The sequence below is a fragment of the Bison bison genome, unplaced genomic scaffold (genome assembly GCF_000754665.1).
Source record: "Bison bison bison isolate TAMUID 2011002044 unplaced genomic scaffold, Bison_UMD1.0 scf7180017864508, whole genome shotgun sequence".
In the NCBI taxonomy this organism is placed as follows: Eukaryota; Metazoa; Chordata; class Mammalia; order Artiodactyla; family Bovidae; genus Bison; species Bison bison.
Window position 1 is genome coordinate 12,172,738 of NW_011495064.1, and position 15,750 is coordinate 12,188,487.

Below are 15,750 nucleotides of genomic sequence, written 5' to 3' on the forward strand. Positions count from 1 at the left end.
GTCCTGGGAGCAGAGCTTGGAGAGAGGTAGGTCCCCTGCTCTCTCAGCCCAACATGCTGTCCACGGGTCCTGGGCTCTGGCTTCTCCCAGGCCCCCTGCGGCTGGCCCCATGGGGAATTCTTATACAAAATCCCCATCCTATTTGTGCTCCCCTCCACCAAAATGGAGCCCCTGTTTGGTTAATTTCTATTTTGTGGTTTATCTGGAGGCTGTTAAAACAAACCCTGGGGGACCCTCAGCAGTGACTGTTCCATATCTCATTATCTTTCCCGAACCCGATTATTAGCTCAGATTTTTCTGATCGCTAGCTGCTGTTCGTGATGAGTTGTGTGCCATTAATGCCAGCTGGTTCCCTTAAACAGGACCCACCATGCCAGGGAAAGTGAGCTGGCATTCAGAGCCATCAGCCACTTGGCTTTTTAATTTTAATGGGCTCTACCAAATGTTCCAGGCCAAAGGGTCCCCGAGGAACCAGAACAGACGGGCTCCCAACCCCCAGTCTGCAGCCCACCCTGGTTCCTTCCCAGACTGTGGCCATCCTGATTGCTGGGACAATAAGGTCTGGGTCGAGGCCTCACCTGTATTCATGCCTTCTTGCCACCAGGCCCATCCTCGATGAGTGGTCAGAGTGACTTCATGGGTTCCTAGCGAGCTTGCAACTACATATACCAAAGCTCTCTGGTCCCAGCCCCCTCCCTGGGGGAGACAGGCTGGGTCACCATTCTGAGCTGTGCTAATCCTAACCTCTGGGAAGCACCGTCAGCTGGTCAGCCAAGTGTGGGGAAGGGTTGAGGGAGCAGGCAAGTCTGAGTGTTTGCTCCAGCCAGTGGCCCCTATTCCTTCCTGCCCTCCCCCACCGCCAGCCCGGCCTGTCCCCAGAAGGCTGCCTTGGGAAGGGCTCCAGCTCCCTGCTGGCTTCTCCTGCTCCCCATTCCTCCAGCACTCCCTGCGTCTTTCCTAACAAATGCAGAGGGTTTCGAACCCAGACCTTCAGTTTTCTAGCTGCCAGGTTTAAGAGGTGGCTCAGGGGCCCCGTCTTCTCTACCTGCAGCTGCCTTCCGCTCACCTGGGCCTCAGCCCAGGTCTCTTCAGGGAGGCTTTTGCGCTATAGACAGCCAGTCTGAAATGGCTTGTGGTCATTTAAAAAAATGTCCTGTCAGACATTCCTGACTGAGATAGAAGACAATTGGAAAGAAAATAGCACCGTGGCCAACAGCAAAGCTTTGGAATTAGCAGACTGTGGATTTGAGTCCTAGCGTTACCTAGGACATCTTTGAGCAAAGTTACTTCACCTCTCTGAATCTGCCTGAACTTCCCTGAATCCGTTCAAGAGCAACATGCCCTGTCTCTAAGGCTGGCAGTGGGGATTGGAGTAAGATGTTTCATGTGATGCGCTCAGCACTTGGCCTGGTATCTCCACTTGCCCCTTTCTTCCTTCTTACTCATCGCTTATGTCTGCCTGTGTCCTCCTTCTAGACTGGCATTCTGTAAGAACATATCCCCTGGTATTTTGGAGGGCTTGGGGGTGACCATTTCTGAGTCACCAAAATAGTCACTTGCTGTTTGAGAGTGGGGAGACCTGGCCTTGGTGAGTTCCCTCTGTGTAGCAGGGTTGCGGGGCCCAGGGTGGGCTGGCATCCCCTCAGCCTACCCACCTGCACTGCCCTGCCCCCTAAGTGCATCCAACCTGCCGTGCGTCTCCCTGCCTCTCCTTGAGCAGACAGAGAGGACAAGAATTGGACTCTGACCACCAGCTGGAGGCTTCAAATGGAAGCCAGGCCCCTGAGAGCCCAAGCTGGGTTTGCCTGGCAGCACTCTGGCTCCTGGTGTGGGGTCTCGGGCTGCCCACGGCTGGTGGGCTGGCACTTGCTCTCTTCCCGGGTCTTACAGTTGCAGCCTGGTCTGGGCCATTTGCACCAGGCCATGGCTTGATTTGATTGCTGTGGCATCCACCCTGATGCCCTGGAGGCCTTCCCAAGGCTCTGCCTCTCCCCGACAACCCAGAAGGTGGAGGCCAGAGCCAGGGCTGCGGGTGCAGGGTGGCCTGCTGAGCCGCCGGGTGTACCAGACAGAGAGCAGGCTGTCCGTGGTCCTGTCAGGCCAGGAGGCCCCCAGGGGAGGCCTGGCTGTGGCCTCAGTTTGGGGGAGCAGAGGCTTCTACACACCCTTCATCTAGGCCACAGGCTCCTCTTTTGTCTCCCGGTGTCTGTGCTCATGCTTGTCTTCCCACCGGAGTCCTCCCCAGCCCAATCCCCCCTTCTCCAGGATGCTCCTCCTCCAGCTGTTGCTGGTCTCTCCATCCATCCACTTGTTTGTTGGTTTCTTGCATTTATTCCTCAGCCACTGCTTTGCTGAGCCTGTATTATGTGCCCAGACATCCGAAGGTGAGGAAGGCGCAGTCCCTCCCCCTCAGTCTGGCCGGGGCGCCAGGCTCACAGACTCACAGGGTAGTGAGTGCTGGGGACGAGGGGAGTGATGTGCGAGGGAGCGACTTTCTGCTGGGAGAGGTGACGTCACTCCTACCTAGATTCTTTCACTGAGGCCTCTTATGTGCCAGGCTCATGCCAGGCACTATGCGTACGTTCTCACAGCAGCCCTGGGTGCTGTCAGATGTTATCATTCCTTTTTGCAGACAAGGAAGCCGAGGCAGACAAAGGTTAAATGACTCCCAGTGTCAGTGACACGGGAGGTGGAGTGCAGAGGTGGGCCTTACAGGACAGGCGGGGACTGAGCAGAGGAAGGAGGGAGTTCGGGGCACAGGGACCAGCACGGGCAAAGGCTCTGAGGTGGGAGACGCAGATGGTGTTGGTCACCAGCTGACTGGATCGTGGAGAGAGAGAAGGGGGTGCTGGAGGAGTGGGAAGGGAGGTTATGAAGGCCACGACTGCTGCATGGAGATGGCAGTTCTTTCACAGGCCATGGGGAGGTGGATATGATTGAACCTGTGTTCTAGGAAGATGAGGGTCAGTGTAGGGGGTGGACTGGAGTTGGGAGTGCCCATGGCAAAGGCAAGGCAGGCCCAGATGCCCCGGCCTGAGTGAAGGGAGCTAGAGTCTGAAGGTGGTCACTGAGCCCAGGATATCCACTGAGCCCCCATCCTGCTCTGGGCGGCTCTGCTTAGCTCTCCAGTCACCTATGGGTCTCCCTGTGTTGAGCCCTCTCAGTCTGGCCAGGCCTATGGCTGGGCTCACAGTGGGACCCCAGAAATGTGGTGCTTAAGACGCTGGAAGACAGAAAAGGTTCACGGACTTAGAGAATGAACTGACAGCTACTGGGCAGGGAGGGCAAAGGTTGGGGGGCTGGGAGATTGACATGTACCCACTGCTATATTTAAAATGGATAACCAACAAGGTCGTACTATATAGCACAGGGAACTCTTCTCAATATTATATAACAATCTGAATGGGAGAAGAATTTGAAAAAGAATAGATACATGTATATGTATAACTGAATCACATTACTATACAGCTGAAACCAACGCAACTTTCTTCATCAGCCGTGCTTCCCAGCCTGCTCTAGTGGTGAAGAACCCGCCTGCCAATGCAGGAGACGAGAAATGCGAGTTTGATCCCTGGCTCAGGAAGATCCCCTGGAGAAGGAAATGGCAATCCACTCCAGCATGCTTGCCTGGAGAATCCCGTAGGCAGAAGAGCCTGGTGGTCTATTCTGTTGGGTCGAGAAGCGTTGGATACGACTGAAGCGATTTAACACACACACCCACACTCCAGTATAAAATAAAAAGTTAAAAAAAAGAACCTGAGTAGGAATGAGGGGCGTCCTATACTTCACCTACTTCCAGCTTATATATTCTTCTGACAGCAACCATGCTACCATCTCTTGTCCTGTCCCCAAGGAGGCTGTGTGCCTGCGTGCGTGTGTGTAGCTATCTCCCAGGCCAGTTCACTGGGACGCCTGGGCAGTGATGCTTTAAGGAGCCGCACTGGGGCTCGGCAGCCTCAGGTGGGGCTGAGGATGTGGGTCTGGGGTGCAGTTGTAGGGCAAGACGGTGGCCCTCACTCTCTGCTCTTCCCCTGCCTGCCCCTTCCTCCCCAGGCCGCTGCAGCAGCACACACTTTCTCTGTTTTCTCTTTCGAAGGTGGGCCTTAATGTCCTGGTTCAGAAAGCCAACAAGTTCACCCCGGCCACCCGCCTTCTCGTCCAGAGATTTGTGCCATTCCCTGCCGTAGGTAAGCCTTGCACAGAGAGAAGCTTCTGTGCACGTGTGCACAGGGATGTCTGGGCACGTGGGCTGCTGGGCTCTGGGGAGCTGGAAGGCCCCTCCAAGCCTCTCTTGACACTGAGGTGGGGGGAGTTCTGCCTTCGGCAACTGGAGGAAAATGTATGCAGGTAGAAGAAAGGGTGATGGGGTAAAGAATCCGCCTGCCAACGCAGGAGATGTAGGTTCTATCCCTGGGTTGGGAAGATCCCCCAGAGAAGGAAACGGCAACCCACTCCAGTGTTCTTGCCTGGGAAAGCCCACAGACAGAGGAGCCTGGTGGGCTACAGTCCAGGGGGTCACAAAAGGGTCGGACATGACTCAGCAAGTAAACAACAAACTGAAATGTAACATTTCCTTCCATTGTGAATATAGGCAGCAAATTGCAGTAGAAAGCAGGACCGTGACTCTCCCCAGTAGAAATCACAGGTATTTTCATGTCCTATTACAGTTGTTACAGAGATCTTAAAAATACCATTTGTGCTTAACACTAACCCCAAATTATAAGTTGATAGATCCACTTAAAGATCTTGTTTTTTTTTTAATTCAGTAGTTTAAAAGCACATCTATTTACTATATCACAATTGAAAAAATATTTTGATAATTTATTTCAATATAATCTCCTTGTAATCCCACTTGTTTGGCTTGTAAAGCATGAACTTTAGAGACATTATTTGGAGAGGGGTGTAGGGGCCTCGGGTTCCTGACACAAAAGAAGTTTCAAGGCTCCCACTAAATCTGGTGCTCCAAGCCCTTTATGTTTCAGGGGCCTCTAATCATAGGGATGGGTAGGTGTGTGTGTGTGTGTGTGTGTGTGAGTGTGTGTGTGCGTGCGTATGTACGTGTGTAGGTGTTTTCACTTGCTTTCAGCAGAGCCTTTGCTGGTTTTGGAGTCATGAATTCACAATAGATGCCCCAGGTCTGGGCCCTGAGATCCCATAAAGCGCAGCCAGGCTCCTAAGAAGCCTACAGTTTATTTGGGGAGAAGGTACAAGAGGAGAAACAAGTGTTTGAACCACGACATCGAGCCCCCATCTGATGCCAGAGGACAAAGCTGGGGCACGCCCAGAAGGGGCAAGAGGTCCCGTGAGCTCCCTGGTGCCAAGACTCGGTCTGAAGAGCAGGGTGTGAGACCCAAGCTCATGGTCCCAACCCTGTTCTTCACCTCCAGGGCTCAGCTTCCCCATCTGTAAGATGTGGGCACCAGTACCTACTTTTCCACAGCCTTGAGCTGAGTGAGGAGCAGATGAGACCGCAGACTAGCTCTGTTCTTCAGAAAGGGCTTTGAAGCACCTGAAAAGCCCCTGTGAGTAGGTGAGAGATCACTGTTGAGCAGCCCCACCTCCTCCTGGGCCCGGAGGCTAACGAACTCCCAGGACCAGCCACCCGGCTGATCCTCAGCCGACCCAGATAATTGCTATAGCAACTCCACACTTTTAATGAACTCTCAGCTATTTCTGGTGTGGGCCATTAATGGAATAACTCTTTAGATCTGACTTTGTTAAGGGGCCTAATTGCGTGAACACAGCGGCCGATCTGGTGTTCCTCGCCGTCCTGAGCTGCGGGGTCAGATGCAGCCTGAGGAGGGGGCAGCTCTCAGCTGCACTGGACTGGATCTTGGTCTCAGCTGAGATGTAATCTGTCCTTGAGCCAAACTTCAGATAGGGACTCTACTGGGACCCATTGCAGCCTTGCTCCGCCAGCTATCTTGCTGTGTGACCTTGGAAGTGGTCTTAACCTCTCTGGGGGCTCCCTCAGGAGAAGGGCCCCTGCTCTCAGGTTTGACCTTTTCCGAGGCTTTCTGACCTGTCCCTCTTTGGGCTCCAGCCGATTCCTCTCCTATCTTATTGCTGGGGCTGAGTCTGGTCCAGCCGTCACAGAGGGTCTTGCAGCCCTGCGCGTCCCTAGCCGGTTGCACGGGGTGCTCATGGTGAGGTCTGCAGCCCTGATGGTCCTAGCTCACCAGGATCCTAACAGCAATGGGCCCTTTCTGCCTGCTTCCTCAGACTGCTGTCCAAGTCCTGGCTGTGTGCCTGCCTTCCACACCCTGCCCCTTTTCTTCTCTCCGACATGTGGGCTTCCATCTCTCTGGCCTCCAATGCCCATCCTAGGCCCACCTGCAATGGCATTTGCTGACTCCCCTAGCCGAGATAGACACAGTAGTGTTCAGGGTAAACAGGCATGCACCTCACCCCCTAGGGGCTTAAAAGCCCCCTGGTCCCCTTAGGCCACTGAATAGTTCCTGCACTTGGCCTCCTGCACCTTATCCCCTGGGGCCTCCAGCCAGACAGAGTACCTGTCTGCCCCACTGCACACTGACAGGGCCTAGGGCCCTCCAGGCGTCCACCTCTTGGCTGGCCACCAAGTCTTCTCAGAGCTTGTTGGTCCTCTGGACCCCCGGACTAATGGAGAGACAGAACTCATGGAGCCCTCAGTGCAAATGGGGAGCAGGTTGAGGCAAGTGAAAGTGATCAAATCAAGCCCTGATTGCCAGGGTGGGGGTGGGAGGGTGGAGCAGCAGAGGGTCTCCCATTCAGGGTGAGAGAGGGTCCTGAGAGGGCCCAGGTGCCCTGTGCTCAGCGGCCACATCCCTCCCTCCTCTCCCCTGGGTGGGCTGGGGACTCAGGCTCTGGGGAGCAAGGAAGCTCTTGGGGCCAGCTGCTTCTTTCCACTGCTTTGCCCTGTCCTGATCCACCTTGAAGTCTGGAGGCGCCCCACTGCTGCCCAGGAGAGAGGTTCGAGACTGGGCACAGGACGCCTGATTCATGCCGCACCCACCCCTCTCTGGCATCAGGCCAGACCCTGCTTCAGCCCTTCCCCGTGGGGGCCTCCGTGACAGTCACCTCAGGTCTTCCCTAGGTGTGCCAAGCCCCAGACACTCTGCCACCAGGAGCACTCTGCCACCTGGAGCACTCTGCCACCTGGAGCACTCCACCAGTTCTCCCCTCATTTTTCAGCTAGGGCTGTGCACACGTGTGTGTGACTGATGTGTGTGCGTGAGTGTGTGCTGAGTACGTGGGAAGCCCCAAGGACACTCACTGCAGCCAATTCTCTCCCTCAAGGTGGTTTCGGAGCCTCGCCGTGCCCTGGTCTAGAACAGCAATCATGTGGGAAATCTCACTTTCTATTTATATGTGGAGATGTTAGGAAAGCCGGTGAGCCCAGGAGCATGTGTGCTGGCATTGGAATTGATTGGGGACTGGTAATTAATTTGTTTAGACCTTAAGTAATTCTTCAGTTCTTTCTTATTTGTGGACTGTCACGCTTAATTGTGTTGAGGAGCTGGAGCTCAGAGCAGGCCCTCCATTAATTGATGTGCAATTGCTGTGAGGTGGAAGTTAATGGTTTGGGGAGCTGGGCAAACAGTGTAATTAAAGGTCAATCGAGGAGGCGTCGGAAAAATACCCCCGCCCCCAGGTCCAGCCACCAGTCTCCACGAGCAGAGTCCATTCCAGGGGAGGCGGGCTCCACAAACAGCCTTCTTGTGAGTCCTTGGGGTGGGAGCCTGGAGGAGTGGCAGGCAGGGTCAGAGGCAGGTGCTAGTTCCATGATAGGACACCAGGGAAGAGGCATAGACCCACCTGGTGAGAAGTGGGCATGGCAGGGACTGTGGCCTGGAGCTGAGAGGTGGAGGCCCGGATGTTACCTGGCAGTGCACCTGTGTGCCCGGCTCTGTGGATGTGGCGCGGGGCAGGGTAGGCGGCTCTGAAGGTCACCCCCAGGCTGCCTGGCTGCATCCGCGTAGAGCAGTGGACAGGTAGTGTCATGTGCTCAGGGCCCCCTCTGGGCCTGAGCCCCCGATGGGGGAGGCCTGAGCCTCAGTACTAGCCGGTCAGCTCCTTGCACGGGAATAACCCTCCTGCATGGAGCCTCAATTATCCCTTTGTGGAAAGTCACTTCATCGTGTGCTGTTGGCAGCAGTCCCTTACATTAAATGTCACAGCTTATTTCACTGCCATGAAGAAGTCTCTGTGTTCAGCAGGGAGTCTGCTGCTCGGGGTGTCTGGGCAGCCTTTGGGGGAGGTCTTCTGTTGCTTCATACCCAGAGTGCCCCACCTCCACCCCCGTCTCTATGCTTCCCTTCACCCCAGACCACGGGTCTTCCTGTCATTGATTCCCCCTTCATTTTCCCGCTCTTCTCCTGGTGCTCAATCCGCCCTCTTCCTTCACCAGGACGTGGCCCTGGCAGTGTGCCCAAGCCCTGCGGTCCATCCCTGGGCGTCGCCTCCTCCATCCCTGTGGTTGGAAGGCAGCAGGGTGCACCTGTGCCCACTGTGTCCTGGGCCTTGTGACTTACCCCCCCTCTGTCTGGCTCAGTGATACTTAATGTTGCATCCACCCGCCTTAGGCAGCCTCAAGGCCCTGAGTCACCTTTTGGACGTGGCCTCTGGCCTTGCTCGAACCCTGTCGCACTGCGGCAAATCTTGGGACTCCCCTTCTGTCTGGGCCCCAGGCCCTTGCACAAGGCCCTGTTTGACTAGAGCGCCTGCTCTTCCCACTCTCTGCCTTCTCTTAGCTGCCAGGCCTTCATCTCTCACTTCAGACACCACCTTCTCCAGGAAGCCCTCCCTGGGAGCCCCAGTCAGGATTACACCTCAGCACCCTGCGTGTGCCTCGGTCTGTCCTGGAACTGCTCATTTTGTTTTTGAGTCCACCTCCCTCATCAGACTGTGAGCTCTCCAAGACAGGGACTGGATCTCATTCATCACCAACCCCTAGCCCCGCTCTTTGCTCGGCACCTAGCGTTCTGGGTGGGTTTGTACAGTGAGCAGATGAACGTTTTAGTAAAAATGGCTTGAAACTGGGCACCCAGAAGTGAAACCCCACCCTGATGACATTGGTGACCACATTGTGTCACCTTAGATGACATTGGTAGCTGCATTGTGGCTGCTTAGAATTTATTGTGGTGTGTTTTAAAAAAATTTTTTTTTTGAACGTTTTGTTTTCTCGTGCAAGTTTTTGCGGTCACTGTCATTCACTCAGTGGGCAGGCCTAGGGTGGATGACTCGGTCACCCTGGGCACGTTCTTCAGCCTTTCTTGTTTGGATCTGGGTGGGGAGGCGGGCCAGGCTGGGTGCCAGGATCAGGGCCCTAGAACTGGCATGGGGCCCTGGAGTGTGTCAGGCCCCAAGAGAACAGGGCCAGTGGGCCCGAGTCAAGCAAGGGGAAGCCCCCCAGTGATGTGTTCTAGGGCTCCGCCTTCAGCCTTGTCCCCTCACTCATTTTATACCTGCCTTGGTCAGAGGAGGTCAAGGGGTCACACACAAGGAATGGAGATAGCAACTTGGCAATGATTATGAATTCATGGGCAAGGGTGTGTGTGTGTGCACTCATTCAGTCATGTTAAACTCTTTGAGACCCCATAAACTCTAGCCCACCAGGCTCCTCTATCCATGGGATTCTCCAGGCAAGAATACTGGAGTGGGTTGCCATTTCCTCCTCCAGGGGATCTTCTCAACCCAGGGATCAAACCCAGGTCTTCTGCATATCCTGCATTGGCAGGCAGATTCTTTACCACTGAGCCACCTACCAGGGTCCAAAAAGATCTCACAAGGTTTGATGTAAGGCTCACTATTCAAAAAATGCAGCTGCACAAGTGTGGAGGTGCTGAACTTGATTTGATTGGGGGTACTTAGGATAACGCCTGGGGATTTTGTGGACTGTATGCCTGAAACAGGTCCACCCAAGTGGTGTGTTGGGCTTCCCTAGTAATTCAGACGGTAAAGCGTCTGCCTGCAATGAGGGAGACCCGGGTTTGATCCCTGGGTCGGGAAAGTCCCCTGGAGAAGGAAATGGCAACCCACTCCAGTATTCTTGCCTGGAGAATCCGTGGACAGAGGAGCCTGATGGGCTACAGTCTATGGGGTCTTAAAGAGCTGGACATGACTGAGCAACTAACATACAGATACAGACATGTGGTGTGTGGCTCTGATGAGGCTGCCTGGCTTCAGCTGCATGTTAGAGACAGTGGCCAGAACAAGGGTGTCTCTTTAGTTCTAGATCCTACACAGGCAGAATAGCACTGGGAGTGGAGACAAAAAGAGTAGCAGGATCTTCTGAAAACTGACAATCTATTGGTGGAATGAGCTGCCTGACTCCTGAGACAGAGAAGCACCTGAGTATCAGCTTGGTGCAAAAATCTGAGAGAGGCACTTACGTGTGACCAAGTCACCTGTTGTGGGCAGATTGCCTAGAACCTGGCATATAGTAGGTGCTTAGAGAGTGCTTGTTGAATGAGTGACCTTCCAATTCAGTTATCTTCTAATTCCTGGAATCCGGAAGGCAGAGACGATCAGACGTAGAAGAGGTGGGGAAGCCCAAGACAGCGGAGGAGGGGTTATGAATGTGAAAGGAGGGGGCCTGGTTGTGGTGGGCCAGGCAGGGAAAGGGCATTTTGAGGCCCTGAATATTAGCTGAGAGTTCAAGCTTTAGTTTATGATTAATGGGGGATCATTGAACAATCGTCAGCTAGGGAGGAGCTGTGATAAAAGGGTGCTTTTCAGAAAATGAATGTGTCAGCAAAAATCTTTTGTTAGGAGATCCCAAACTTCAGAGTCAGCCTATACCTATATTTACAGGCTGATTTTTCAACCCAGAAATTCCTAGTCCTGAGTTTGTGACACTTCAGTATGGGTTGTGAAATTCTCCCCAAATTCTCATGCTATTTAAAGGAAAATATGTGCCATAGGGCTTCCTTGGTCGCTCAGTGGTAAAGAATCCACCTGCAATGCAGCAGACGGAAGAGACCTGGGTTTGATCTTCCCTGGGTTGGGAAGATCCCCTGGAGGAGGGCATGGCAACCCACTCCAGTATTCTTGCCTGGAGAATCCCATGGACAGAGGAGGCTGGTGGGCTACAGTCCATGGGGTCTCTAAAAGTCAGACACGACTGAAGCAACTGAAGCATGCGTGAATGTACCACACATGTGCCATACAGCCCGGCCTCACAGGCAGAATGTGAGGGGTATCACGAAATCGAGCAAGTATTAGGGTACACACTCCCATCTGATAGCCACTCCTCCAAAGACAAGGCTGTATAGTCTGGTGTGATTCAAGTGTGTGTGTATACATAAGGAATGATGTATCAATACATACATGTCTGCTTGTAAATAGACCATGTCTGGCAGGGACATGAGAATATGGCTACAGTGGCTGCCTAAGGGGAGGGGACTAAACTAAAGGTCAGGGATTGGAAGGAGACTTACTTTCTATTATTTACTCTTTTTCGTGATTTGGATTGTTTACTGTATGCACTTGTTACCTGCAAAATAAGAAGAGAGAAGAAGTGGAGTCTGGAGAGCTTGGAGCTCAAGTCTCCTGATTTCCACTAGAGTGTTTTGGGTTTTGTTTTAATAAAAATTGTTCTTTTTTTTTCTGATAATACTTGATTATTATATAAGTTAAACAATTTCACTTCTCTCCTCAGAGATAAGTTTGGTATATATCCCTCCAAATTCAAATAAATACCTCAAATTATAGGAATCTCTGCCTGTTTATTGTATTTATATACTATAAACATGCCAATATAAATATATATTTGATATAAGTAGGATCATACTGTGTATACTCGTCATAAATCTCTTTTTAACTTCACAATCAATTTTGGATGTCTTTCCATGACAGTCATAAAATTCCAACTTATCCTTTTAATAGCCACAATAATTCATCTGTGGCTTTTTTAAAGATTGTGATATATTCTTTCAAACATATGGAATATTATAGGAAATAGAGAATAAAATATTAGATGCACCCAAAGCTTTCTCTGCCCTCTGCTTTTTTAATTCTGTTTTCCTTCTTCTTTCTTGACGAAGGCTATTGACTTACACCTTCCCCATTTGTGTCTTTATACTGTATCTTATGTGTCTGTATCATAAACCAGAAATTGTATTGTTTATATGTTAAGTTTACATTATGTTGTGCTGAACCCTTTTAAACTTGCTCTTCGTTGTGGTTTTGAAATTTATCTGTGTTAATACATATGCATTCATCTCAGCTTCTGAAGACTAATTGGGAACATCCAGGCTGTTTGCAGTTTCTCACTATTATATGTAGCACTGCACCAGCCAGCCTTGTACACGCATCCATGTGCACACGAGTAGGAGCTTCTCTAGGCCAGAGGTTTCAAACAACCACCTTGGGAGCTTTAAAAAGCGATGCAGACATCTGGGTCCTTCCTCCGATTTGGTTTCTGTTGTGCAGCCAGTACTGAGAATTAGCGGTCGAGGGTCAGTACAGAGAAGTGGAATGATCACGTCAGAGGTAATGCCCATCTCTCAGTTCAGTTCACTTCAGTCTCTCAGTCGTGTCCAACTCTTTGCGACCCTAGGAACTGCAGCACGTCAGGTTTCCCGGTCCACCACCAACTCACGGAGCTTGCTCAAACTCATGTCCATTGAGTCGGTGATGCCATCCAACCATCTCATCCTCTGTCATCCCCTTCTCCTCCTGCCTTCAATCTTTCCCAGCATCAGGGTCTTTTCCAATGAGTCAGTTCTTCACATCAGATGACCAAAGTATTGGAGTTTCAGCTTCAGCAACAGTTGTTCCAAAGAATATTCAGGACTGATCTCCTTTAGAATTGACTAGTTTGATCTCCTTGCAGTCCAAGGGACTCTCAAGAGTCTTCTCCAACACCACAGTTCAAAAGCATCAATTCTTTGGCTCTCCGCTTTTTTATAGTCCAACTCTCACATCCATACATGACTACTGGAAAAACCACAGCTTTTACTAGACAGACCTTTGTCAGCAAAGTAATGTCTCTGCTTTTTAATATGCTGTCTAGGTTGGTCACAGAGAACTAGCCAAGCTGATCACATGGACCACAGCCTTGTCTAATTCAATGAAACTAAGCCATGCCATATAGAGACACCTAAGATGGTCAGGTCATGGTGGAGAGTTCTGACAAAATGTGGTCCACTGGAGAAGGGAATGGCAAACCACTTCAGTGTTCCTGCCTTAAGAACCCCATGAATAGTATGAAAAGGCAAAAAGATGGGACAATGAAAGATGAACCCCCCCCCCCAAGGTGGGTAGGTGCCCAATATGCTACTGGAGACCAGTGGAGAAATAACTCCAGAAAGGATGAAGGGACGGAGCCAAAGTGAAAACACCACCCAGTTGTGGATGTGACTGTGATAGAAGCAAGGTCCAAGGCTGTAAAGAGCAATATTGCATAGGAACCTGGAATGTTAGGTCCATGAATCAAGGCAAATTGGAAGTGGTCAAACAGGAGATGGCAAGAGTGAACATCTACATTCTAGGAATCAGCGAACTAAAATGGACTGGAATGGATGAATTTAACTCAGATGACCATTGTATCTACTACTGTGGGCAGGAATCCCTTAAAAGAAATGGAGTAGCCATCATGGTCAACAAAAGAGTCCAAAATGCAGTGCTTGGATGCAGACTCAAAAATGACAGCATGATCTCTGTTCATTTCCAAGGCAAACCATTCAGTATCACAGTAATCCAAGTCTATGCCCTGACCAGTAATGCTGAAGAAGCTGAAGTTGAATGGTTCTATGAAGACCAACAAGGCCTTCTAGAACTAACACCCAATGTCCTTTTCATTATAGGGGACTTGAATGCAAAAGTAGGAAGTCAAGAAACACCTGGAGTAACAGGCAAATTTGGTCTTGGAATACAGAATGAAGCAGGACAAAGGCTAATAGAGTTTTGCCAAGAGAATGCACTGGTCATAGCAAACATCCTCTTCCAACAATACTAGAGAAGACTCTACACATGGACATCACCAGATGGCCAACACCGAAATCAGACTGATTATATTCTTTGCAGCCAAAGATGGAGAAGTTCTATACAGTCAGCAAAAACAAGACCGGGAGCTGACTGTCACTCAGATCATAAACTCCTTATTGCCAAATTCAGACTTAAATTGACGAAAGTGGGGAAAACCACTATACCATTCAGGTATGACCTAAATAAAATCCCTTATGATTATACAATGAAAGTGACAAATAGATTTAAGGGACTAGATCTGATAGACAGAGTGCCTGATGAACTATGGATGGAGGTTCATGACATTGTGCAGAAGACAGGGATCAAGACCATCCCCAATAAAAAGAAATGAAAAAAAGCAAAATGGCTGTCTGAGGAGGGCTTACAGATAGCTGTGAAAAGAAGAGAGTCAAAAATCAAAGGAGAGAAGGAAAGATATACCCATTTGAATGCAGAGTTCCAAAAGAATAGCAAGGAGAGATAAGAAAGCCTTCATCAGTGATCATTGCAAAGAAATAGAGGAAAATAATAGAATGGGAAAGACTAGAGATCTCTTCAAGAAAATTAGAGATACCGAGGGAACATTCCGTGCAAAGATGGGCACAATAAAGGACAGAAATGGTATAGACCTAACAGACGCAGAAGATATTAAGAAGAGGTGGCAAGAATACACAGAAGAACTGTACAAAAAAGATCTTCATGACCCAGATAATTATGATGGTGTTATCACTCACCTAGAGTCAGACATCCTGGAATATGAAATCAAGTGGGCCTTAGGAAGCACCACTATGAACAAAGCTAGTGGAGGTGATGGAATTCCAGTAGAGCTATTTCAAATTCTAAAAGGTGATGCTGTTAAAGTGCTGCACTCAATATGCCAGCAAATTTAGAAAACTCAGCAATGGCTGCAGGACTAGAAAAGGTCAGTTTTCATTCCAATCCCAAAGAAAGGCAATGCCAAAGAATGCTCAAACTACCGCACAATTGCACTCATCTCACACGCTAGCAAAGTAATGCTCAAAATTCTCCAAGCCAGGTTTCAGCAATATGTGAACCGTGAACTTCAAGATGTTCAAGCTGGATTTAGAAAAGGCAGAGGAACCAATGATCAAATTGCCAACATGCGTTGGATCATCAAAAAAGCAAGAGAGTTCCAGAAAAACATCTATTTCTGCTTTATTGACTATGCCAAAGCCTTTGACTGTGGGGATCATGATAAACTGTGGACAATTCTGAAAGAGATGGGAACACCAGACCACCTGACTTGCTATACAGGAGAAACTTGTGTGCAGGTCAGGAAGCAACAGTTAGAACTGGACATGGAAAAACAGACTGGTTCCAAATAGGAAAAGGACTACGTCAAGGCTGTATATTGTCACCCTGCTTATTTAACTTATATTCAGATACATCATGAGAAACGCTGGGCGGGATGAAGCACAAGCTGGAATCAAGATTGCTGGGAGAAATATCATTAACCTCAGATATGCAGATGATACCACCCTTATGGCAGAAAGTGAAGAACTGAAGAGCCTCTTGATGAACGTGAAAGAGGAGAGTGAAAAAGTTGGCTTAAAGCTCAACATTCAGAAAACTAAGATCATGGCATCTGGTTCCATCACTTCATGGCAAATAGATGGGGAAACAGTACAAACAGTGGCTGACTTTATTTTTTTGGGCTCCAAAATCACTGCAGATGGTGACTGCAGCCATGAAATTAAAAGATGCTTACTCCTTGGAAGGAAAGTTATGACCAACCTAGGTAGCATATTCAAAAGTAGAGACATTACTTTGCCAACAAAG

The 15,750-nt window shown here is 50.2% G+C and overlaps 1 protein-coding gene across 1 annotated transcript in view; it reads left to right on the forward strand.

Moving 5' to 3' along the window:
- The window catches only part of SFXN5 (sideroflexin 5), a 133,288-nt gene that overhangs the window by 78,084 nt on the left and 39,454 nt on the right, over window positions 1–15,750 (forward strand). Inside the window, exon 10 of the mRNA XM_010829769.1 lies at window positions 4,097–4,187. Coding sequence (XP_010828071.1) covers window positions 4,097–4,187 — 91 coding nt within the window. The remainder of the gene's footprint in view (window positions 1–4,096; window positions 4,188–15,750) is intronic.